This window comes from Suricata suricatta, chromosome 3 (assembly GCF_006229205.1).
Source record: "Suricata suricatta isolate VVHF042 chromosome 3, meerkat_22Aug2017_6uvM2_HiC, whole genome shotgun sequence".
Lineage (NCBI taxonomy): Eukaryota > Metazoa > Chordata > Mammalia > Carnivora > Herpestidae > Suricata > Suricata suricatta.
Window position 1 is genome coordinate 54,608,171 of NC_043702.1, and position 27,143 is coordinate 54,635,313.

General features: G+C 34.8%; 1 protein-coding gene across 2 annotated transcripts in view; it reads right to left on the reverse strand.

Moving 5' to 3' along the window:
* The window catches only part of MTX2 (metaxin 2), a 62,562-nt gene that overhangs the window by 17,050 nt on the left and 18,369 nt on the right, over nt 1-27,143 (reverse strand). For both annotated transcript variants that reach the window (XM_029934347.1, XM_029934346.1), the window contains exons 2-4: nt 23,730-23,777; nt 22,696-22,742; nt 370-442 (exon numbers count right to left, since the gene is read on the reverse strand). In XM_029934347.1, the coding sequence (XP_029790207.1) occupies nt 370-442; nt 22,696-22,742; nt 23,730-23,777 (168 nt within the window). The remainder of the gene's footprint in view (nt 1-369; nt 443-22,695; nt 22,743-23,729; nt 23,778-27,143) is intronic.

Below are 27,143 nucleotides of genomic sequence, written 5' to 3' on the forward strand. Positions count from 1 at the left end.
ATAATAAAAGAGCATAGTTTAGAGAAGTGTGTTTAATAATGAATGGATTAATATTAAAATTTGTTTTCTGAAGTGGAAATAGCACTATGTAAGTAAGATTAGGGATATCTGAGATTATGTATTTTCTTAATACTTCTTAATATTTCCTGTAACTTTCCACTAACCATCTATGACCACAGAGTTTAAATGAATAGCCATGTCCACCCAGAGATTATCAAGTTTACAACTGTTACTTTATAAAACCATGGAAAATTCTTCAAAGGGTAAGCAAAAAAAAAAAAAAAATAGGGATTTTAAAAATCTAGGTAGAAACTGAACTATCACTACAATTTTATCAATACAGAATAGTAACAATTAAGAAAAACTTACCAGATGGAGACATATATTCTGCATTTGCCCTACAAACCACTTTGACAGGCAGGTTACACATTTGCAAAAAGGCCTGCAAGTCAATACAAGTATAATTAGCCTAGTGAAAGTATATAGATATTTGAACACAACTTTTATTTATTTTCTAAACTTAAGTAATAGCTCATAGGGTAACACTTTATTGGAAAAGAAGGAATCAATTCAAAGTGAAATACTTGTCCAAACAAAATCAAATGTCATTTCAGTGCTAAAAAAAAATCAAGGAGTTAGACACCAGTACACATATATATGACACTTGGAGCGTATATACACACTTTAAAAAATGTAAATTATCCACTTATTTTATTGAATTAGTTTAGGTAAGTCAGCAATACTATATATTGGTTTAATCTTCTTTAATAGATGACTATAAAGTCCAAATTTTATAAGGTACTGCTTAATTCCACTACTCTTTACTGGATCTTCATCTTTGTCTTAGAGGAAAACTCTCAAAATGTTATTTTTGCTAGTACCAAGTTCTCTCCTATATACTAGTATTCTGATGTGTAGCTTTTATGCTCACTAATTAACTTTTTAAAGACATAAGTTGTTGATTTTCACTTTGTTTATAGTAACAAAAATTTCATAAGCAACTTAAATGTCTAACAATAAAGAAGAGGTAAATCATTTATGGTGAATCCAAACCATGGCATGTTATGCAATCACTTTTAAAAAATCATGAATTATATCTTCACACACGGCTGCCTGAAATAAGTTTATTTCCCAGCCTCCCTTACAACTGGACCAATGGGATCCTTGATAGTCAAGGAGTCACCAAACCTAGATTACCTGTGTTTATAAGAGAAAGAAATAAACTTCTATTTTTGTAAATCTCTACTATTTTGGATCTTCTATAAGCCCTAGCCAAACCTAATTCTAACTAATTCACCAACAATTACTGTCTAGCTTAAAACCCCCTCAGCCAACCAAAAGTTGATTCTGTGTAACTGTACACCGTCATCTAAATACTATGACCTGCACTTCCAAACTATAATAGTAAACTACGTGACTGACCCGCAAGTATAGACTAGGATCAAAATTAGGTGGAAGGCTTATTAAAACACAAATTGCTAGGAATGGAAGAATTAGAGACAGTAAGTATCCACAGCTCTTTTAAGAAGAATGGATAAAAAGAAAAGAAAGAAGGGATTAGAAGGGTCTTCCTTCCACTAATATGTAGCTGTACCCGATGATGGAGAAAGGTTGAGCTTGTTAAAACATAAACAGAAAAAAACAGCAAAAACACACTGAAAGAATAAGAAACAGGCAGAACAACAGGTATACAAGATTCATGAGAAGATCAAAGGGATGTAAGAGCACAGGCAGAGGGATCTGGTTATTTGTCAGGAAACAAAACAACTTTCTGCTCTGATACGAGGAGTGGCCAGTGTCAGTGATAACTGCAAGAATGCAAGCAACGAAGGACAAGAAAATGAGAATGTTCACATTCTGTGAAATGGGAGAAGAAATCATCTGCCAAGAATGAATGAATAAGGGGATTGAGGGCTTCAGAGAAGAACAAGAAGAATCTGATCTGAAAAACTACTTAATATTATCTTCTCAAATGTCTGGATAATATTCTCTTGTTAGTTAACAATTATGACACTATAAAATAATAAATATGGTAAATTTTGCTAAACTAAATGTATGGTGGTAACTGTACTAATCTTTATTCCAAAAAGCTATATTTCACTAAAAAAAGATTAACCAAATGGTAATGTTCTGCAATCAAACCCATGTTTCCAATCCTGTGAATTTTTTACTTTTTTACTTAAAAAAAAAGTTTAGCAATTTAGCAATGCTCAACTCACCATGGACCTCAATTGATGGCATAATTCTAGTTAGCCAAAGATTAATTTTATATTTACTACAACTAATCTTCATCCTTGATTCAAAAGAAAGTTTGTGAATTAACCTGCAGTTCCCAAGGAAGTTTGATGTCACTAACAGAATATTTTTATCCAAATACTAAAAATGCAAACGAGAACATTACCATAACTGTCTTTGAGAATATAAAACTTTAAATCCAAACCAGGCTTTGAGCCAAACAGTATTTCTCTGTTATCTTGTAGGATGGAAAAAATTTCTGAGAAGTTCCAAAATAGTATTTTCAATGTTCGCTTTTACTCTCAATCTCTTTCTTAGGTTAAAAGATACACCAGCCTAAAACATTTTGTTTTCAATTCTGAAATTGCAGTCTGCATATGTTTATCCTCATGTGAATCCAAAGAAAAATGTAGTTCTAATTATAATGAAGAAACTAGGGTAACTCAACTAACTCCTATTCCTCTGCTGGATACTTTACTTCAAACTAATTCAAGTGATTAAAAATATAAAATAATTTACACCAAAAACTTAGCACATACTATCAGAAAAATGATCAATAACTGTGCTGTCCATTATGGTAGCCACCAGTCACCTGTGGCTATTTAACTTAAATTTAAATTAATTAAAATTGAGTAAAATTTTTAATTCAGTTCCCCAGTCACACTAGCCATATTTCAAGTGCTCTACAGCCACATGTGGCTGATGGCTACCATATTTATTGGTATGAACATTTACCTCATCGCAGAAAGTTCTATTCAACAATACAGATCTAGAGCAATGGTAATCAGTGCACAAAAGACACCTTAGCAAGACAGGCTGACATCATGTGAAAGTGATCAGGCTAAATATTATAAAAACAATCTGCACAATATTAGAGTGCCCACAAACTCTGCAATTGATCAACCAACTTTTGATGACAGTGACACATTAAGCACCATAATATTTTCAATTAAAAAAAAAAAACTAAACTAAATGGGGTTTACTCTGAGCAACACTGATAAAATGGTGAGATAAATTTATTAACATGTGAAAACTAAGAACTTAAGAATGAATAAATTAAAACTACAGCCAATAAATATATTCATTCTTTGAATGGTAAGAAATATTTTAAGCATACATACAAATTTTTTAAACACACACAGAACATCGTACCTGTCTTCTAAACCCTGAAATTTAATAAGCTTAATGTAGTTTCAACATGTTGAATAAATTAAGTTCATAACATTAAAAAATGCAATGAAGCAAAGTTGATATATTTTTAATTTTTCCTAAAAAATACACAAAGTAATATCAGATCATGGATAACCAAACATAAAGAACTGAAGTTACACATTTATCTCTGTAATCTTCCAAAAGTTTACTAAAATAACAGCAAAGAAATAGAAAACTGATAAACCCAGAAAGACACAAAGAAACAGACCAGAGATATCTGCCCATTTTTGTCAGATGGAAAGCAGACTCGGCAGGGCAGAGGAAGCTGAAACCCAAAAGCATGCAGAGGAAAGAAACCAATGTGTCCATATCACAGAAATTAGGAAGATTCCAAAACTGAAGGCACCATGCCCCACAGACGGTGGAGGTGAGGTAAAGGACTAAAAATAAGAGTGGCTGAAGTCCGTACAAGCATCACAGAACTAGCCCACCCCCAATCTGGTAAGAGACGGGTCCGTTCTCTGAAGAAACCCAACCAGAGAGACGCCTGACTCAAGGCTCAAGCAGCACAGAAGGGAGGGGGCACAGTGAAAGAGGAACATTAAGGGAGAGGGTACACACTGACCAGAGAGACCCACTGCATCCCTCTCCCTTCTCGGCTCTCACAAACTGGCAGAGAATTTTACGTACCTCCAAGATAAGAAGGATAAGTATAGAAAAGCACTACAAATGCTGATAGTTTTAGTAGGGATGGAGGAGGCTGGGACAGTCACCAACAAAAGTGGCAGCTCACTGAGCAGTGTACAGTGAAGTCCACATGTCAAAGAGTCCGTCACCTCCCCATCAGCTTTTTAGTGTCTCACTCAAATATAAATTGTTAGGACAGATGAATAGATATTTGAGGAAAGCCTCGAACATAAAACACAAAACCAAACAAGCCACAAAAAAGGAATTGACAGGAAACAAAAAATACAAAGAGAAGACAACTTCAAAGAAAAATTATAATGGTTAATATTTATTGAGCGCTTACTACACACCAGGTACTTGCATAAGAGCTTTGTCCAAGAGGTAGGTACAACAAATATGCCTATTTTAATATGGGAACACACAAACTTATAAAAAGGCTAAGAGATCTGAACAAGCATATAGGAAGGAAGAAAGGAAAGGAAGGAGGAAAGAAGGGAGAGAAAGAAAGGGGAAAAAAGAAAAATGAAAAGTGAACCATAAAAAGGACTGAGCAAATAAATAGCAATGACATTCAGTGTCTCAAGAACAACTCTGAAAGCCTGATGGTAATACAAGGACTTCAAAAAATCTTGTCAATCTAAAATTCTACATGTGGCCAAAGTATTAATGACATGTGGAGACAGAATAAAAATAGTACCACATAAGCAAAGTCTTTAAAATTTTATTTCCCATGTACCCTTTCTCAGGAAGCTAATGAAGAATGTGCTGCACAAAATAAAAATTATAAACCAAGGGGGGAAAAAAAAGAATACAGGATCCAGAGACTATGAGGATCCAACATAAAAACAAAAAGAATTCCCTGGATGATGATGAATAGCAGTCATAAGAAAACACCTCTTCCAATTTAAGCAGAAGGAACAGGAGTTTCCAACATAGTATTTCTGAGAGAAAAGACAAAAAGGATCTTATGTATTTGACCACTGTGAGGGGGAGTATTATAGATCAGTCAGAGTTTAGGAGAGAAAATTACTCAAATGAATTAAACAATTAATAACCCAAGGGGAGGAAAATCCTAGAGAAAGAATATGTTCATAGTACATTGAGCAAATCGACTGAGATCATTTACATTCTAATTATAATGTAAACACTGAATATTAATCAAAAAAGTGAGAACACTATTGAGAAGATGGAGAAGGAAAGGGAGGTGTAAGGGGGGAGTCTAAAATATTTAAATGAAGTAGTAACATAAGCATCTTACTTAAAAACACAGAGGTAAATACCTGGAAAAATAATACAGCTAAAAGAATTGAAAGTAGTCATCTCTGGATATCCAGATCTGGGGTGGGGGTAAAGAGAGGACAGCAGATAGGCTTTTTTATTTGTGACAGGGCTCTCATACATTATTGGTGAAGAGTATAAATAAATTAATCCAACCACCTTGAAAATGTGTGGTAATTTCTACTAAGCACATGACTACCCTATCAGCCAACAATTCCATTCCCAGAAATATATCAAAAAGAAACAAGGCATATATGGCCACTAACATACATCTACACAAAAATGCTCTTGGCAGCTTGATCCTAATAATCAAATACTGAGAACAACTCAAATGTCTATTAATATGAGTAGCAAGCTTGACTCCAAAATTCCTAACTCCAGGGGTGCCTGAGTCTGTTCAGTCTGTTACGCATCTGACTTCAGCTCAGGTCATGATCTCACGGTTCGTGAGTCAGAGCCCTGCATCAGCCTGTTTGCTGTCAGCACAGAGCCCGCTTCAGATCCTCTGTCTCTCTGCCCCACCCCTATCTTAAAACTAAACATTAAAAATAAATAAATAAAATTCCTAACTCTAAACTAAAAAGGATATGTAATGTCACCAATTGCTATTATGAGAAAGGAAATACACAAGGGTTTTATATTTTTGATTCTGAATTCTTTAGAAAGAGCATTCATTGGGAACTTTTAAATTAGAGAAATTCTAGAAACAGTCCTAGATGATCCTTTCAATACTCCATAAAGATCCTAAATTCTATGTCTTCAATAATTACTTCTGAATCATATCTTCTGGGAACCATGGCTCAGATCTTTTTGTAAAAACTGGTTTTGAAAAGCAAAATATATTGTATTTGCATATAAATGAAAGAAAAGCCAAGAGCATAGAGAACAAGAACAATCTGTTACCAGTCATGTAGACCATTACAGATACCTTAAATCCTAGATTCAAAAGTTGTTATTGTAAATAATAATGCCACTGCTTTGATTAGATCATAAAACTAAAAGTTCAAATGTTGGGAAAACCTCTTCGCATGTTGTACATAACAGGATATCAGGAATACAGGTAGAGATCCCACTACAGTAATCTTTCAGTAACATGGTGACAAACTTCTGATTCTTCTCGCTTTCAGATTCCTCTGTCTTCTAAAACTAGTGTTTACTGTTGTAAATCCCAATCATATCCCAGACAATGACTGTCAGCTCAACAAATAAATGAACAAACAAGAAAATCTCAACAATACATCAAATCACAAAATGAAACTAAAGTAAAACTCAGTAATTCTTCTAGTGTTCCTCCTACGGGAATTTTTTTAATGCAGCAACTGAAACTTCTGATAATAAAAACATTTTTTTAAAAGGCCGCTTAATCAAAACATATATATTCAACCACTAGTTGGAACACGAATCAATGCAGTTTTCTTGAAGGGTAGTTTGGCAACATCTATAAAAATCCTAAATGTACATATCCTTTGACCCCATAATTGTATTGTTATAAGTATATCATATGGACATATCTGCCTAAAATTATATAAGATATATGTTAGGATATTCATGCCTAAACTCTACTTAGAGTATAATTATACTATGCTTATAATAGTAGCCTAATACCCATCAGTAAGAGACCGATTCAGTAAACTGCGGTGAATCCATCAATGGAATATTTGTAGTCTTCCCAAAAAAAAGGCGCCCCAAAACCTGTAAAGAACTTACCAAATTCAGGGCAAAAGGTGGCTCAGTCAGTTAAGCATCTGACTTTGGCTGAGGTTTGATCTCACAGTTCATGAGTTCAAGCCCCTTGTCGGTCTCTGTGCTGACAGCTCGGAGCCTGCTTCAGATTCTGTGTCTCCCTCTCTCTCTCTCTCTGCCCTTCCCCCCAATCATTCTCTCTCTCCCTCTCTCTCTCAAAAATAAACATTAAAAAAATTTTAAGAACGTATCAAACTCAACACCCAAAATACAAATAATCCAGTCAAGAAATGAATAGACACTTTTCCAAAGAAGACATCCAGATGGCTGACAAACACATGAAAAGATGTTCAACATCAGTCACCATCAGGGAAACACAAATCAAAACCATGATGAGAGACTACCTCACACCTGTCAGAATGGCTAAAATTAACACAGGAAACAACAGATGTTGGCAAGGATGCGGAGAAAAGGGAACCTTCTTACACTATTGGTAGTCATGCAAGCTGGTGTAGCCACTCTAGAAAACTGTGGAGGTTCCTCAAAAAGGAACATTACTCAGCCATCAAAAAGAATGAAATCTTGCCATTTGTAACAATGTGGATGGAGCTAGAATGTATTATGCTAAGCAAAATAAGTCAGTGAAAGGCAAATACTGTATGATTTCATTCATATGGAGAATTTAAGAAACAAAGCAGATGAACATAGGGAAAGGAAAAACAAAAAGAAAGGAAAGCAAACCATAAAAGACTCTTGGAGAACAAACTGAGGGTTGATGGAGGGAGGTGGGTGGGGGTGGGCAATCATAACAAGAAGCCGCTTGTTATGATGAGCACTGAGTGTTATAAGTGATGAATCATTAAATTCTACTCCTGAAACTAATATTATACTATATGTTAACTAACTGGAATTTAAATAAATTTTTGAAAAAAAAAAAAGAATAGAGCTGTTCCTCAACTGAACTTCTTATACTACATGCCAAAAGACATTTCTCATCTGGAATCTTCTGTATGGCTACAGAATGACATGAGACAACATACATCAAATGCGAAATTGCGTTCTGTCTTATTTTTCTTCAAAAGCCTGGAGCAAAACATTAAAACACAGCTCACTAAGGGCCTGCAAACGGCTAATTTATTTGGTCCAGTGTAAACCTGTGAACTAACTTGATAGGAAGACACAATTCTGAATATCTAATAGTATGAATGGAAAATATTTATGCATTCATCCCCATACTCAATACATATTTACTGAGCAGCTACTATGTATTCACGACTGCTCTAAGCACTGAGAATGGAACAGTGAGCTTAAAGTCTCGGCCTTCACCGAGCTTACATTCTAGTGGAGAGAGATTATATGCAAATAAGCCTGAAAATATGTATGGTGATTCCTGCTACTTAGAAATACAAAGCAGTATGAAAGTATTGCTATTATATGTAGAGTGATCAGATGAGGGCTCACCAATAAGGTAACATTTGGGCATAAACCTGAAGAAAGTTAGGAAGCCAGCCATGTTCAAAGGCACTGAAACAGTCCTATGCTTCTGGTGTGTCTGAGGAACAAGACCAGTCTAACAATGCAGATTAAGGAAGTGAGCGGTAACAGGGAACATGAGAAATAACCAGGAGATCATGTAGGACTTAGAGATATTTGTAAGAATTCTGACTTTTACTTTGTGTGAGATGAACAATCATAAGACAGTGCGCTCAGCTGAAAACTGCTGGAATCTGACTAACGTTGTAAAGGATTATAAGCAGCTCCACAGAGATTAGATTGTAGACAGTAGGAGTGTAGAAGCAGAAGCACTAGTTAGAAGGATTCTGCAATAATCTAGACAAGAAGTAATGGTGGCCTGGATTAAGACACGAGTGCTGGAGGGGACATGAAGTTGGATTCTGGCTACATTTTTAAACGAGGACCAAAAGGGTTCTCTGACAACTGGATGTGGATATAGGAAACAGTGAGGACTCCAAAGATGGCTCAATGTTTCTGACATAAACAACAAGAACAACAGAAATGCCATTTACCAAATTAAGAAAAACTATAGGATGAGCAGGTTTTGGTGGGAGGAGGGAGACTTAGGAGTCTTTAGATGCTCTGCTCTAATATCACTTCCTCATCAAACTTCTGAAAGGCAATGACTAGCAGACAACTCTGCTCTCTTTTCAAAGACCTGGTCACTAAGGCACAGTTATACACTTTGAAATCAGATCAGCAGATTCTATTGAAATGCTGAGAAGCCCAACCTTAAAGGCCACCCACCCCCTTTTCTTTTGTGGACAGAGTTTACAGAAGTGCCTACAAATCAGTATAATCTTTATCAACACTTTCCTGCAACTATGGTAATAACAAGGTGTTAAGAAACAGGTAGAGCTATAGTTATTATGCAGAATAAAAACACAACCAAGGACAGCTTTTATCTTTGATCTCTTCTGTCCCCTGCATCTATAACCCACCAAGTTTAACAAGTGAAAAGTCTGGGGCGCCTGGGTGGCTCAGTCGGTTAAGCCTCTGACTTCGGCTCAGGTCAGATCTCAGGTTCATGGGTTCGAGCCCCGCCTTTGGCTCTGTGCTGACAGCTCAGAGCCTGGAGCCTGCTTCTGGTTCTGTGTCTCCTTCTCTCTCTCTGCCCCTCCCCCTCTCATGCTCTGTCTCTCTCTGTATCAAAAATAAATACAACATTAAAAAAAATTTTAAGTGAAAAGTCAATACCCAAAGTATAAAAAGAACAGACATCAGTCACCACCAAAAACACCAAATAACCTGATTAAAAAGTGAGCAGAGGACCTGAATAGACATTTTTCCAAAGAAGACTTACAGATGACCAACAGACACATGAAAAGATGCTCAATATCACTAATGATTAGAGAAATGTATATCAAAACCACAATGAGATTTATCACCTTTACACCTGTCAGAATGGCTAGTATCAAAAAGACAAGAAATAAAAATCATTGGTGGGGATGTGGAGAAAAAGGAACCTTCATGCACTACTGATAGGAATGAAAATTGGTGCAACCACTACGAAATACAGCATGGAAATTCCGATCCATTACTGAATATCTACCCAAAGAAAGCAAAAACACTAATTCAGAGGATACAGGTATAAGTATCCATCGATACATGAATAAAGATGTAGTGTTTGTATACACACACAAGCCATGGAATATTACTCAGCCATAAAAAGGAATGAGATCACTTATATGCGGACTCTAAAACACAAAACAAATGAACAAACAAAAAACCAAAAACCAAGAAGACCCATAAATACAGAGAACAAACTGACAGTTGCCAGAGGTGAGGAAAGTAGGGAGAATGGGAGATACAGGCTTCCAGTTATGCGATAAGTCACAGGGATAAAAGGTACAGCACAGAGTTATAAGGTGCTGTACCTTGTGGAGAATTCTAAGTCTTCAGGAGATTTAAATTAAGCATGCAGGTCTTATAATTAATATAAGGTAAGCAGAATAATCATCTAACAAAACATCTCAAAAATTACGCATACCTTTGTTTCCAAAGAAATATATGAAAAAATTTTCAGTAAGAATCTGGAGGGGCAAACTTAATGAAATTAAATTTAAAGCTGAAAAAATCATCAATTTCTCTAACAGAAAATAATAAATATGATGCTTCCTGACAGAAGGAAAACAGAATCTGCAGTATCAAAAACTCTAAAACATCAAACATCTTTTCATTGTATTAGGTTAACAAAAACAACAAAACAAAGAGGTAAATAAAAATATTCAGTTCATAGAATGATGAGAGGGGAAACACAGCACCAACAACCGGCTTGTCCTGGCCACTACCTTTGCACAGGCAGGATGTTGTGATATTCGGTCCTACCATCATTTAGAGTAAGGTGACTTTCTTTTTTTTTTTTTTTTAATTTTTTAATGTTTTATTTATTTCTGATACAGAGAGAGACAGAGCATGACAGGGGGAGGGGCAGAGAGAGAAGGAGACACAGAACCAGAAGCAGGCTCCAGGCTCTGAGCTAGCTGTCAGCACAGAGCCTGACGTGGGGCTCGAACCCATGAATGTGACATGTGACCTGAGCCGAAGTCGGAGGCTTAACCGACCGAGCCACCCAGGCGCCCCGAGTAAGGTGACTTTCTATTGCTGACTCATACACTGTACCAATGACTGGGTGACCATTAGCACATTCCCACTCCTTACCTGTCCCTGGTTAACTGCCTAGCATAACCTAATGAACAACCTAATGGATCCTAACAGAATACAGACTTAAGAAGCATAGTGTTTAAGAAGATGAAAATACCTTTTGAAAAATGAAAATCCTCTGCATCAATTTTAAGAGTCAGAATAGAACAGTAAGACTTAACAGAGCAGAAGCCTCCCACCGAGACACCTCTGGGTAGAATCTTGGTGTCTATTAGAGAAAGATCCTTGACCTGATAAGGTGTCTTATTTCATTATTTTAAAAAAATTTTTTCTGTTTATTTGTATTTGAGAGAGACAGTACACGAGCAGGGAGGGGCAGAGTCGAGACAGAATCTGAAGCAGGCTCCAGGCTCAGCTGTCAGCACAGAGCCCGCCGACATGGGGCTCAAACTCACAACCCAAGCCAAAGTCGGACACTCAATAGACTGAGCCACCCAGGAGCCCCAAGCGTTCTTATTTCTAAAATGAAGACAATTTATGAGGCAGATTAATTGAGGTACTATATGTAAAACACTTTATATACCATTTGGCACACAGTAGTTCAATAAATAGATTATTAAAACTAGGCAGTAATAATATTAGTAACAATAAATACTCATGTATCCGTGTGCAAAGGAAGAAAGACAATTTAACCTTGGTGATTTCAAAAGAAAGCTGACCATTTATTTTATTAGCTTTTAACACCCCTTAAGAGAAAAAGGTGAATAATAATCATATACTATAATTTAGTTATATTTGTTCTTTTATAATCAAAACAGCAAAATTGTGCATAAAATAAAATCTCTAAATAGATATTAAAAGGATAAATGAGGGAATATAACCAAAAGAACTTTTAAAAAAAAATTTTTAGTACTTATTTTGAGAAAGACAGAATGCAAGTGGGGGAAGGACAGAGAGTAAGAGAGACACGGAATCTGAAGCAGGCTCCAGGCTCTGTGCTTGACAGCTCAGAACATGGGACTCGAACTCACGAGTTGTGAGATCATGACCCGAGCCGAAGTAGGACATTCAGCCAACTGAGCCACCCAGGCACCCCCAAAAGTACTTTTTTAAAAAAATAAGGTAAAGAGTAAACCCATGATTTCTATGTTTGCAGTATACACCTTATGCAAAATCTTTTAAATAATGCAAAAAGAACTGAATAAAGATGTTTTGATATTGACATAAACTTTTACTTTATGAATAATTTTTCAAAGTCACAATCATGAAACTGATAAATGAATTGGTAATAGGCCTCCCCCTCCAGACTGGAAGCTCCATTAGCACACACTGACCATGTTTATCTTGTTCACTGCTTTCCCCTCTTACTATAGGTTCTCCTGTAACATCTGCTCGAGGAAAAAGCCACAGATACGTACAATAATAAATACAAACATACCTACGTCTGTAGAAAACTAGTAAACTACAACAAAGACTAGCATTTTGTTATTTTATGGAACCAAAGATTACTGCATTAAAAAGTCAGATGTACCCCCTGTTAAATTCAGTTATTTTTAAAAATCAACAAGATGACAAATATCAATAAGCAGATATTGCTTTAGAAAAATAGTTATAGGAATTTAACTTAAAAAACCTTATCAGAAACCACAAGTGAATGAGCATAAAAAAATTTTAAATAGATCTGTTACCAAAACCATGAAAGGCTATTGAGAGCACATACGAAGACAGATCACATCAGAGAATAGATCTTCTTTAATACAACTCTCACCTGAAAACTACTTTTGGAATATTTAACTCAACTTTAGATACATCAACACCTGACAGCTGTCGGAAAAAAATTAAGTTCAGAAAGAAAGCAACAAAAAAGATAACCAGAATAGGAAAAGATATAAGCTCTCCCTGTTAGAATTAAATATAAATAAAAGTTGTAAGGTCAATATTAAGTATAAGAAGCTATAAAATAGTCAAAGGCACATAAAGAATAATTCTTATAACCCAAGAACCTAAAGCATACCAGTCACATATTTGGCATTTAATGAACAATGCAGGAGTAAAGAAAGAAAACTACTGTTTTTTTGGAGCTCCTATAACAAGTATTTTAAACTTTTATTATTTACAGATAAATATTCCCAACTGAGAAAAATAACAACAAGCCCACCAAATTTAAAATTTTTAGAAACTAAATGTTAGCTGGCAGAGATCTAAATTGTATTCATTTTTATAAACTAACAGTAACTCCATATCGGACCATTTGCCAATAAAGTAGCACCAACTATCTTCTTTCTGCTTAATTGCAAAAACAAAATGAACACTTACTTGTCTTCCAAGTTAAATACTCTGCATTTAAGTAATAAAATCAACATTGTTTGCTAATAAAAATACAAAAATAGGGGTGCCTGGGTGGCTCAGTTGGCTAAGCATCCGACTTTGAGTCAGGTTATGATCTTGCAGTTCATGGGTTCAAGTCCCACATCGGGCTCTATACTGACAGCTCAGAGCCTGGAGTCTGCTTCAGATTCTGTGTCTCCCTCTCTCTCTGCCCCTCCACCCACTCATGTTCTGTCTCCCAAAAATGAATACATTTTTTTTAAAAATTTTAATAATATAAAATGTTAAGGAATTGTTCTTAAATTTTTAAAAGATTAGGTGCCTTTAGATTGATTAATACTGTGGAACTTAAGGAATTATAAACATAGCTTCTAAATGTATATACGTCACATTAACAAAGTTACCGAATTCTAGATAGGGAAAATCTAACCATGTAAAGCTATCCTTAGACAGCAGACGTCCAGTTTTCTTTTTTAGGACAAAGCTTCTATTCATTTCATAATTAAATATGAAATATTTCACGTAAGAATTCCGTAAGGACCATTCAGAAGCATGCAATACCATTTTCAGGGCACAAAATGAAAATGGTTCTGAATTTTAATTCGTATCTTGTTTTACCATAACACAAAAGAAAACCTGTGACAACAACCAAAGAATTATTTTCTCCCTTCCTGAAGAAGCATGTTTTAAAATTAAAAACCATCAACAAATCTACCTACAAAATAATTCATTTTTTATATCAAACAGTTGCAGACCCTGTAATTGAAATAATGTATCTAAGGTTACAAATGAAAAGTGTTAGGTATCATTCTTGAAGTGACAGATTAAGTTCCTAATCCAGTTAAAGTAATAGCCATATTTGTAGTTTAACATAAATTAAGACCTTAATTATATTTGTGACTATTTTAAACAAAATAACAAATTTCTTTGTACCTGAGAATGTAATTTATAGCAAAGCCAGGTTCATTTTCCAAACCAATCTATTTCACACTGCAGAAGTACTCCGGTATAATGGTATAATGTAATTCTTGTTGTAAAATGTTGAAAGAGTAGATACACTAAGAACACAGAAGAGGTTTGAAGATAAATGAAGATGCTATTCATTCAAGGGTAATTTCATCTTAGAACCATATGAAAGATGTTTTGTTCACACAGGCTAGTGTATGGCCTCAAATTTAAGTATATTTTCAGCTCAAATATAATGCTGTTAGCTCGATTATGCTGATACTGTATATCTAATAATGAAGAAGTCTAGCGTTTTTCCATTTAAAAAATAGACTGCCGTTTTTTTCATTCTACTGCTAGGTCTTTATTGTTCTGTTTAATAGCAACAAATTTTAAAATCCTGCTTGCTATTTACTTTTTAAACAGAAAAGTATATGGTTGATATTCTAACCTGCAAACTCTCCTGACTGCAGGAAAGTGCATTTCTGCTAAGTTAAAGAGATACTGATGTTAGCAAACCATTATCCTACAAAACCATTTTACTTCACTAATTACTAAAACTGACAATTCTAAAAGCCACCTAATTATATTCTGAATATACTTTGTTCTCCCAAATCCTGTAAGACTAATTTAAATGTTTTAGGTATACCATACCATTTATATCCTGAGGAATTAACACTGAAAATGTTTTTACTTGGCTAAATTCTGTTTGCAACTTAAGTTCAATTTTGATTATCTCAATTTAAATTATCTTTTCTGCAGATCATATTTTATATATTTAAATTTTTTCATGTTTTATAAGCATAAATCACCAAAACAGTTTAATATTCCTGGTGTATTAAAGGCGATATAAGACATTCAATCTGAAGAATTTAAATTCAGTGATATCAAGGAAACATCCTACAGCTTCCATTTTTCTCATTTTAGAATACTGAAAAGGATTTTACAAGTCCCCTTATGTAACAAATGTTCCCTAAATTTCCTCTACCTCTAAGCTTTCCTTTCCTTCTTCTAATCTTGAAAGTAAATACAGAAGCCTCATTTTGCACAGGATGATCAAAGTGGGAGAGAGAAAGAAAGATAAAGTCAAAAAGCTTTAAGTTACATCTATTTAAAAATGTTTCTTATAAAACAGTGCCCTCTTAATTCTCTATTAAGATATACCCACTGGCGCCATCTTTGTCAGGTTTGAACTGACACTTACAAATTGCATACAACCATAAACAACTTGTTTAAAGAAAAAAGTCTATCCAACCAAACTGAAAATTCAAAATCATTCCCTCTACAGCTGTCAAGGTAAGCTGTCCACGGTAGCCATCTGAATGCCACGACATGTTCACAGTGGCTCTATTTTCATAATCACTGTTATTTCTCCAGTGGACTGACTCACAGTCCAAAGGAGAGAGAGCTACTCCTTTCTCCTGCTCTTCCCAATCACTACATGAGGATATTATCATTTACCTGCTAATTAAAATGTCCACCTAAAAGGCATCATTTGCTAAAAGGAAAAGGCAAGGGTCAGCTAACAATTTATCAGCAGATCTGACATGTTCGTGTTCATGGACCAGAATTAAAAGGGCCTATAAAAATGTCGACTTTTTTAAAATGATACAACATATTTAACAGAAAGAAAATAAGTTTGTTTTTTCTATTGTCTTCCCTTTCATTTTTAGGGACAGAGTATTAATCCACAAAAAATAAGGAAAAACTAGAAAACTAAGTACAATGGTGGTATTTCCCTTGACCAGGGCTTAAGTGTCATTCTTACAGGAAGGGGGTACACACAGTGAGTGAAGTAGAAAGCAGCATTTCCTTTTATGCAGCGTTCTAATAATGATCATCAGTTTGAGACACTCTAAAAACAAATTCAAACTTTTACAAGAGTAAGCCATACAAAAAAGGAAAACATTTATTTTTAAATTGGCTTCATATATAATAAACAAAATCCCTTCTAAAACTTACTAGAAAGTAACATTTTATTATATGCATTCACAAAGTATGTATATATAAATCTTTATAGTCAAAATGGGCTCTAATTCTGCATTCAACATCATCTTTTATTTCTACTATTATTTCTATTGCCTTCACTTTTTTCAAAAGAACTTCTCATCTATTATCTAACTTGAGCTTCACAATAACTCATAATATAGGTAAGACTGCCTTTATCACATTTCAGAGATCCAAAAGCTAAGACACATTTACCTTTCACACCTTAATGTAATCTATAAATTATAAGATATAGCTTGCTAAGAAATGTCAGATATGATTTTTGAATTAAAGTCCACTTATTTTTGGAATAAAAATTCAAAGAACTGCATCACTGGACTGGACTGCTATGCAACAAAGTGTTATGAGCACGGATTCTTACCGCAGACTCCCTCGGTTTGCACCCCAGCCCTGCCAGATACCACCTACAGAAGTCTGAGCCACGTGCTTTAACTTCCTAATTTGTACACTGGGAATGATAATACTACCCACCACCTAGAGCTGCTGCGTATAAATATCATCTCTAATATCTAAGGTACATTTAACAAGACCTGGCACATGGACTAAGTGCAGTGTAAATTTTAGCTTCCGTTATTATGGTTGTTCTCACTAACATTACCTGCAGAATACAGGTTAGAATAGCACCTACCTCATTTAGTTGTAAAGACTGAAGAAGTGATAAGACTTAAGTGCTAAGCATAGTGATGAGCACATGGTAGGTATTCAACCAATGCTGTCGTTGTCTGTTACCTCCACAATTTAGGGCTCTGTGACCTTGGGCAAAGCTTTCCTTCGTTTCAGTTTCCACATCTTTAAAAATGAGCTTCATATGGGATGCCTGGGTGGCTCAGTAAGCTAAGGGTCCAACTTCGGCTCAGGTCATGAGCTCATTGTTTCCGAGTTCGAGCCCCGCATCAGGCTCTGTACTGACAGCTTAGAGCCTGGAGCCTGTTTCAGATTCTGTGTCTTCATCTCTCTCTGCCCCTCCCCAACTCTTGTTCTGTCTCTCCCATGAAAATGAATAAACATTTTTTTAAAAGTTTAGAAAAAATAAAAATGAGGTTCGTATTAGTACCTTCCACTAGGCTTATAGTAAGGACTGAATGAGATTATTTCGCATAAAAGCTTTCAGTAGGATGCCTTAATCAATAAAAGTATTCAATACTTTTAACATAAATCTTATTCAGTATTTTTTTAAATACATGGTTTGAATTAAAGTATTCAGTATTAACATTTTTCAAGTATGGCATTATGATTATAAAAATTATTAATGTTCACAAAAATTCATATATGTCCAAAAAAATTCTTAAACCTAACACTGATTTTAATTACTTCAGTGAGTTTAGGCATTAGAAAGCCTGCAAACTTCCATTCCTCCTGCTGACATGGATTATATACATTTCTGTCAATGAATAGGAGAGAAAGAAAAAATAACCAACATTAGTTGCATATTTACATTATGCCAAGTACTTTTCTAAGTGCTTTATATATATATATACTGACACCTGCAATCCTCATGACCTCCAATAGAATAGCTTCTATTATAACTCCCTTTTCCAGATGAGGAAACTTGAAACAAAAAGTAATGTTTCAGGTATGCTGTATTTGGAAGAGACCAACTGCCCATTTCACTTGTGGAAGCTGATATAAAGATAGCATATTCCAAGTCAGTAAAGACGTAAACTTCCTAAAGAAAATAAGACCTTTTTTTGCAGAAAATTTGCAGGGGAATTCATCTGTATTTGCTCACACTGTATTTCCAGACATGAGCTACTCCATACAACAGCCATGAGCTACACATGGCTACTGAGGCTTGAAATGTGGCTAGCACAAACTGGAATGCGCTGTAGGTGTAAAATACACATCAAATCCTGAACTTAATATGAAAAAAGTAAAATCTCAGGGGTGCTTGGGTGGCTCAGTCAGTTAAGCATCTGACTTGAGCCCAGGTATGATCTCATAGTTCACGAGTTAAAGGGCCACATCAGGCTCTGTGCTGACAGCTCAGAGCCTAGAATCTGCTTCGGATTCAGATTCCTCTCTCTGCCCCTTCCCCACTCACATTCTGTGTCTCTCTCTCTCAAAAATAAACAAACATCAAAAATTTTTCCAAAACAGTAAAACATCCCTTTAATAAATTTTGTACTGATTACATGTTTAAGTGACAATATTTTGGTATACTGGGTTAAATAAAACATTATTAAAATTAATTTCATGTTTCTTTAGAAAAATTTTTAAATGTTTATTTATTTATATATTTTTTGAGAGAGAGTACACACAAGGAGGGGGAGAGAGGAGCAGAGAGAGAGGGAGACACAGAATCAGAAGCAGGTTCCAGGCTCTGAGCTTTCAATACAGACCCCAACACGGAGCTCAAACCCACGAACCGAGAGCCTGACCTGAAGTCAGACCTGAAGTCAGATGCTCAACCAACTGTGCAAGCCAGGCGCCCGGCCTTTTTTAATGGGACTATTACAGAAGTTTAAACTACATATGTGAGGGGCGCCTGGGTGGCTCAGCCGGTTAAGTGTCTGACTTCAGCTCAGGTCATGATCTCACAGTTTGTGGGTTCAAGCCCCACATCAGGCTCTGCGCTGACGGCTCAAAGCATGGAGCCTGCTTTGGATTCTGTCTCTCCCTTTCTCTCTGTCCCTCCCCAGCTCATGCTCTGTATCTGTCTCTTTCAAAAATAAATAAACATTTAAAAATTTAAAAAAATATAAATAAACTACATATATGGCCAACATTACCTACATTATACATCTATTGGACAGTAGTTTAGGTTTAGGAAGTGAGGCCTAGTAACAGAATTATTATCAAAGTTCTTTTCCCACACACACACACACAGATACATAGATATTATATGTATGTATATATATGTGTGTGTGTGTGTATACTGCCACACACACACACACACACACACACACACACACACACTGCTCATGACAACCAGATGAACATGATATACTAATATGTCACTATATCCAACATACAAGATTATTATATGACTAGGCAAACACTTCAGGTAACACCAAAATTTGTGGATGAGGGGGAAAAAAGCAAATCTATGAGAAAATAATAGCCATGGGGAAAACATTTATTTTTTTTAAACTGAAATCATCAGGGTTCCTTTAATCAAAAAAGATCTAACCACTTAGTTCCAGGAGTATAATAAATGCCAAGTCTATGTGGAGGGTAAAATTTAAATTTCCTGATGGCTTAACTGGCAAACTATTAAAATATCTGATGCTTCATATCTGGTATCTTCTAGAAAATATCCAATTTATGGATACCTGTCACATTGTTTTGCTCAACTTTACACATTTAACTGATTCTTCTAAACGGATACTGGTCCACTATATAAAAGAAAATTACTCCATAAAGTTTGCATCAGATATCTGGAAAAGTCACATTTATAGTCATGGCTACTATCAGCTGTCAAGTCAAAGAATATTGAAGAAAACCAAGAATTTTTAATATATGCTGGTTAATTTATCATCTAGGTGACATATGTAGGATAACAAAAAAATTGAAATGGTTAAGCAAAATTCTGCATTTTTAAAGGTTCTTTTTTTCTGGTTTTATTTTTAATTGCAACTATGATTTTAAAACCCATGGTCAAAGTAAATTAATAGGAACCATAAAAACAGAGTTGCTAAATAAAATTACACTAAGATTTATTTTTTCTTCCCTTCCCCTGATTATTTACAACATTTTTTTTTAATAGTAATATACTGGTATCTTGGTTTGTACTGAAAACTAGTTAATTCCAGGGTTTTTCAACATTAATACCATGTTCATGTGAGGCTGGGTAATTCTTTGTTGTGGAAGGACTGTCCTGTGCACTGCAAGATGTTTAACAGCATCCCTGGCATTTACCTAATAGATGTCAATCGCACCCTCCCCAACAGTTAGAACAACCAGAAATGTCTAAACACTGATATGTGTTCTGTGGGGTAGAAATCTCCTTCAGTTGAGAACTCCTTCTGTTCATTCCTACTCAAAATACCTCCCTATTTGATAAAAATTATTCGATAATTTTAGGGGCTCTTCACAGGGGATCCCCAGATAGCTTAAGCAAGATCAATAAACCTCCTGCAACCACATACAGAGTAGAGTAGGTATGTTTCCATTTGTGTGTGTGCACTGGCATGTCTTCTGGAGAAATGTTTTACAGTTTTCAACAGGTCCTGAAAGAGTTATCCCAAAAATGGCAATGCAAAAAGGGTTAAGAATTAGTGCTTTAATTGGGGGCGCCTGGGTGGCACAGTGGGTTAAGCTTCCGACTTCGGCTCAGGTTATGATCTCACGTTCGTGGGTTCGAGCCGCGCGTCGAGCTCTGTGCTGACAGCTCATAGCCTGGAGCCTGCTTCTGATTCTGTGTCTCCCTCTCTCTCTGCCCCTCCCCACTCATGCTCTGTCTCTCTCTGTCTCAAAAAATAAATAAATAAATAAAACATTTTTTTTAATTATTTAAAAAAAAAGATTTAGTGCTTTAACTAAAAGATTCACTGTGTTTTAAAGCAATTTTTTCAGAGAAACACTATTTTATACACAGCTAATAATTTGCTTGTGCTATCAGTTATCAGGCAACTTGCTTTCACTAACCACACTTACAAACCTTTCATTCAACAAATATTTACTGAGTACATCCTGTATGCTAGGCACTATGTTACTTATTAGTATCTGAAAGCTAAACTTAAATTCTCCCACAGCAAAAAAAGAAAAAACAAGATTAACAGCAACGTAAAACCCCTATTTATTGCATATAATCACTGAGAATTTCTGCTTCTCTAAAATGAACATCAAGACAAAAAATACACTAGTAAAACTAGTATCTAAAGATAAAATAAATGTAATTTACATTTTTGGTAAAAAGATATACAATAAATCTAAAAGAAAGAAACTTAAAGATATTCATAGATCCTTATATGAATAAATTATTGTCCAAATATACTTATTTCCATGCTTTCCTTCTTTCCCCATCTTAAAGAACATAAAAATGTACTGAATGACATGCTATCACAGTTACTAAACCTAGAGAATATCAAGTTGAATAAAAAAAATGTGAGACGACCAAGTACCTAATATCATGCCCAGAACACAGCAAAAGCTCACAGACCCTTCTCTTCCCTTTCCTTCTGTCCTCCAGAAGCTCACAGTCCCATCTAAATGTCACATGTCTTAGGTTTCTCATTTATCTTTTAGGTGTTCTGTAGTAAAACCCTCTTTATGATTCAAACTATGTAAGCTAACTAAATAAACAATAGCTAACTGTGTAAAATGTTTGAATAATTTTAATTCTATTATCTACACAAACATTTCTTTTTTATTTTTAGTGAATTGTGGTATATTCATACAGTGGGATAACATACATCAATAAAAATGAGTATACTAGAGATACATCTATCAATATAGACAAATATAAAAAACAATGTCAAGTACCAAAAAACCAAACAATATACAGATTTTGTTTAAATTTACATGAATTAAAAAAGCAATCTATAATACTAGTTAGGTTTGTTCCCTTTTTACGTATGCATAAGTTATCCATACTCTAATCATATGATAAGCAAATTCAGTATAATGAAAGAGATGGAAACAGACTCACTGAAGGTTATACTGGGCCCTTTGGTAAATCTGGTAATTCCAGTTAATTAATATACATGTTATATTAGTTTTCAAAGCAAATAATCCCCAAGTATCCTATTCTTCCGATCGTACAGTTTAAAGTTTACAGGACCACTAGCCTTTTTTGGATTCCCCAACTGTGATCTATAATGTGAGAGCTACTGCATTCAATAGGTGGTTTGGGGGTAACAGACATGAATATAATCCATAAATACATCAGGAATAGCTTGCAAAGAGTATATCTACTTTAAGATTACCAAAAGGATTTAGGCTAGAATGAGCACAATGAAAGAACGATGCTTAAAAATATGTGGTAAATAAAACTTTACCAATAAGTTATTAAATTGTGTCAATATATGAACTTATCACCACAAATAATCAATACCATCATATCTAGCCAAAAGCTAAACTATGAAGAGAATACATCTAGGATATAAGTGATTTTTATTAAAAGAATGAAGACTTTAATTTATATACTGATAACAATGAACTGAAAATATTACATAATAAAATTACACTTCACAGAAGAGATGTTATATTGATAATGGTAAGTCACATAGGAAAATTATAAACATACATTAGAAACTGCCTGGTGAGGAAAAACCAGTTGCAATTCAAAGGGAAAAAATACTACATTATTTACATTTTTACCTGCACAGCAAGAGAAGCTGCATTGTCAGAAAGTAAAATTTGCTCCCCTGTGGAAATACAATGAAAGGTCTAAGTCAAAAGTGAGATTGCTAAACAAGTAAAATATACTTATAAATATTTTTTAAAGCTCTATTCCTATTTTTTAAAATAAAAGGTACAGCCTTTCACCAAGGTAATTATAAAATTCTCTATCAATGCTATTGCGCAATCATCATTTTGATTAAATTATAATATATATATAATGATAAAACAAGACTGTTTCCTCCAAAACTATTTGATCATTTATCGTATTTTATCAACAATATTTAATTAAAATCACTCACTTAAAAACAAATTCATTTTTCAAGTTTTCAAGAAATATTATTCTTCTTCTTTTCATTAAGCAAAATAGTATGTGCTCAAACCCCTCTAGTTAAAAGTAAAAGCACTCAAAATCATATAAAACCGGCTTGCAGTTAATATTGCACAGTGTGTCTAGTCTGTCACACAAAAGAAAGATGACAAGTTTGCAGCAATAAAAATTCCATGCTTAGAAGACTGGGGCTGCTGCCTATTAGTCTTCATTACTTTGCAGTCTTCTGACAACTGCAGCAGGCTGCTGAGCCCCAAATGGGGTCCATAATGTGATCTGATGATATATGAAGAGCTGCTAAAGGGAGCCTGAACTATCCTAGCCTATACATTTTAACAGTTCCTTTTTACTGAGAGCCCACTTTACCACAGGACTTCAAAAATCTGCTGTGTCAGCTCTTGGTGCAGTAAATCTGCCAACCGCTCCTGCAACCACATCATTTTACACTGCCTACAGCAGCCAATATAATGAGTCAATAATAAACTAAGGACCTTATAGGCCATGAATAGTTGGTTTACACTGGCAGATACAAGTTTCGGCAAACTCTCCAATACAAATTATACGAGAGAATCCCTTTTATGTTTTATGTTTTCTCAGATGTAAAGTAGATTATTGAAGGGTATTTTTTGGTAATAAGTATATTGTTATACATAACCACTTTTAATCGTGAACAAGTACCTACCTTTCAGTTGCTGATATAAGGTAGCATTTTCGGGCCAAGGCTCTGCAGCTGTGGAAACAAAGCAGTGATAATTAGGTACCTAAGGCAAACACATATCAATATCCAAATTAATAAGCACAAAATGTGCTTAGAGCAATTAATTAAAACTCAATCACCAAGGTGACCTTATATATATATATACATATATATATATAATGGCAACTAATCACAGTACCTTAGATTGTATGGTATCCTGTGCAAGAGGTTAGATAATTTCTTTTAAATGCGTGTTTGGTTTATTATTTGGTGGTGGGTTATGTTGTTGTTGTTTTAATGGAGAAGAAGTGAAAGGTGAAATCAAAAGTGAAAATTTAAAACTAAAAACTAAAACAGCCTATATGCTGCTATTACTTTAGCCTCCAAAAACAGACATCCCAAAATGTTGCTTATAAGATTCTGAATATGATTCACTATCAAAAAAAAAGTGAAACAAAATTTTTAATATTTTATTATAAATTAAACAAAGTAAAGTTTTAAACAGACATCACTGTATGTATGAAAGAATCAAATATATCTTTCAGGCTATGCAGCTTTCCTTATAAACTGGTAGTATTTAAACCTACAGAAGAATGTTACTGTATTCTAGAACACTCCACTGCCTTGAACCCATCACTATCACCATTCCACAAAAATAAAGTGGTGTAACATGATGAAGCAGTACCTATAATGTGAAATAAAGCTACTAGCAAAACTAATTTTAGGCCTGAGTCTGGGCTTGACTCTAACCCTTAAACTCTCATTGAGATGCACTAACAGCCCAGGGAGTAGGGAAGGGAGAGGAACTCTAATTTGCTTTGACTCATACTTCAGAAGGAAAAGAAAAACACAGTATCATTATAAATTATAAATGCTACTTTTGGTTTGGTTTGGGCTACACAAAAATCAAACTCATATTTAGGAATAATACCATGAAATCATCAAGCAAATAATGGACCATACATAGTTTTGCATGCTGTTGCTCATAATATTATACATATACGTAAAAGCTACTGAATTTCAACTCACATACCAAAAAGCAGTAAAAATTAAATATTTATGTTATTGTAAAACTTCCAACAAAGTAAAATTTCAGTAAGAATCCAATTAACCTATGTAACAGTGTTTTTAAAATAAAAGTCAGGGAAACAAAAACAAGCTGACATCAGAGAATTACTAAAAAAACAACCTTTTAGGATAAATTGTATAGTCAGCACACCTACACTGTTTACATCTATATGAGAAACAATACAATGAGGTTCATTCATTATAAGATCATACATCACTGAAGATTCAATTATTTTAAAAATGCAATTATATGCATCTTAATCTTATTAAAGCAATAAAGCATAAAATTTATAAAAATTTCAAAGATATTGAAACTAAGTTTCTTGAGGGCACAGATATGTCCCATCTATGTTACCCTGTACCATGTTTTGCATATATTAATTGTGTGTAGAAAGAACAGAAGACAAGACAAGACTTCCACTCTGTTCCCTAAACATTTTGGCTAATCAAAGTTTTACTGAGCTTAACATTATCAACTACACTAAAGTAATGGAGTGTTCTAATTAGATATTCTGGTTTATTTTAACTTATGGTTAGCTGAACAAAGATTACTTTTCAAAACAATGGAATAACATACACTTAGCACTAAGCATGTACTCAAAATAAGTATTCTCTGATTACTCAGAAGCTACTTAACCATTCTGCAATCCTGCATAGTTCTCATATGAACAGCAATTTACATGTTCAGTAGCTCCAGGTAACAGTTTACTATCACCACCATGGATTCTCCAGTTCTAATACAAGAGACCTTTGTGAAAGTAATCTTGACACATATCACCTGACTACAAATAAAAATAAAGAAGTTGGCTATGAATACTAAAATCTCTGTTATAAATAAGGAACTAAAGATGCAAACCAAAGTGAAGGGGTATGTTTTCCTTGATCCATGATACAAAATATATTCCAAATTTAAACTCTCAACAGTAACTCTGCCAAAACAGCTGATGTTATTTTCATAAATAGAACCTTTCATTTAAAAAGAGAAGGCAAGTAGATTGACTTTATATATGCCATATATATGTATATATATTTCAGTTTAGCAGCCTGGCATTCTAATACATCCATGGATCAGGAGGTAAGAAATGGTAGAGTATGTAAGAAATGATCAACTGCCTATCTCACCCTTGAGCAGCTCAGAGTACACAAACATCGCTGATTGAAGTGCATTGCCCACTGGAACCAACTCAAATAATTACATTTTAAACATGACATGGGAAAAGAAATACCTAGAGTGTTATTTGATAGAGTGCCAAAAGTGAAAATCCTAAGTTGTGTGGCATATCAATGGATCTACAAACCAACCATGCAGGTATCTTTCTAGGAAACGAACTCTATTAAACTGCCTTCATGAGTAAATCCATGAATCATAAACATTATTATCCACACATAACAAATATCAATGCCTGCTTCTTGGTTTGGGCGATATTAATTGAAGCTTTCTTTACTGAGAATGCCTAATATGTGAAAGACAAAGCCCAAAAATGTAACTCCTTTTCCTATTCCTCTTTCCCAAGATTAGATAAGTCAATACCCACCCCTTGCTCCTGACGACATGTAAAAGGCAGATTAACAATATAAAATTATGGTGCTGACAATAGATCTTAAAAACTGTAGCATTTAAAAAGAAACATCTTAATAAAACATTTTCATCTCTTACTAGTTTTACTTCCATCGACCCAAAATGTTTTAAACCACAGACTAATTCAATAGTGAGTAAAATTTCATTGACTCACCTATGCTATGTTCAATTTCTACCACCAAAAGTGCCTTTTTAAACTTGCCTTTGGGATAGAATAGCCTTAGAACAAATATAGAAGGTAAAATGCAAAGCTTCTGAAAAAGAGTTTGGTAGGAAATGGGGACTGAGAATGCTGTCCAATGCTATCAAGGTTCAAGATACTGGTATTATTAGACCATCAAAAGTAAACTTTATCCTTAAAACACATCAATGGTTGGTGTGGCTCTTGGAATAAAGATCAGAATCCTCAACTTGCTTCACACATCACCCTCTCTACCTCTCTGGCCTTCTGGCCTCATCATAACTCCACTCTGCCAACTCTACACTTCAGCTTCACTGGCCTTCAGACAGCTTCTGAATGCACCATGTTCCTTCCTGCCCCAAAGATTCATTTGTGCTGTTTCCTCTGTCCTGGCGCTATTTTCCACTCCTAGTATGTCTTAGCTCACACATCCTGACATGTTGGGTCAGCTTCCTGAACGTGCTACCTGAGCAACTGCACACAGCTCACACTTAGAAGGACTCCATGCTTGATTTTAGACTATTACACACTGCTTTTACAGTCTTGGTATTGTTTTGAACAAGGAGCCTCA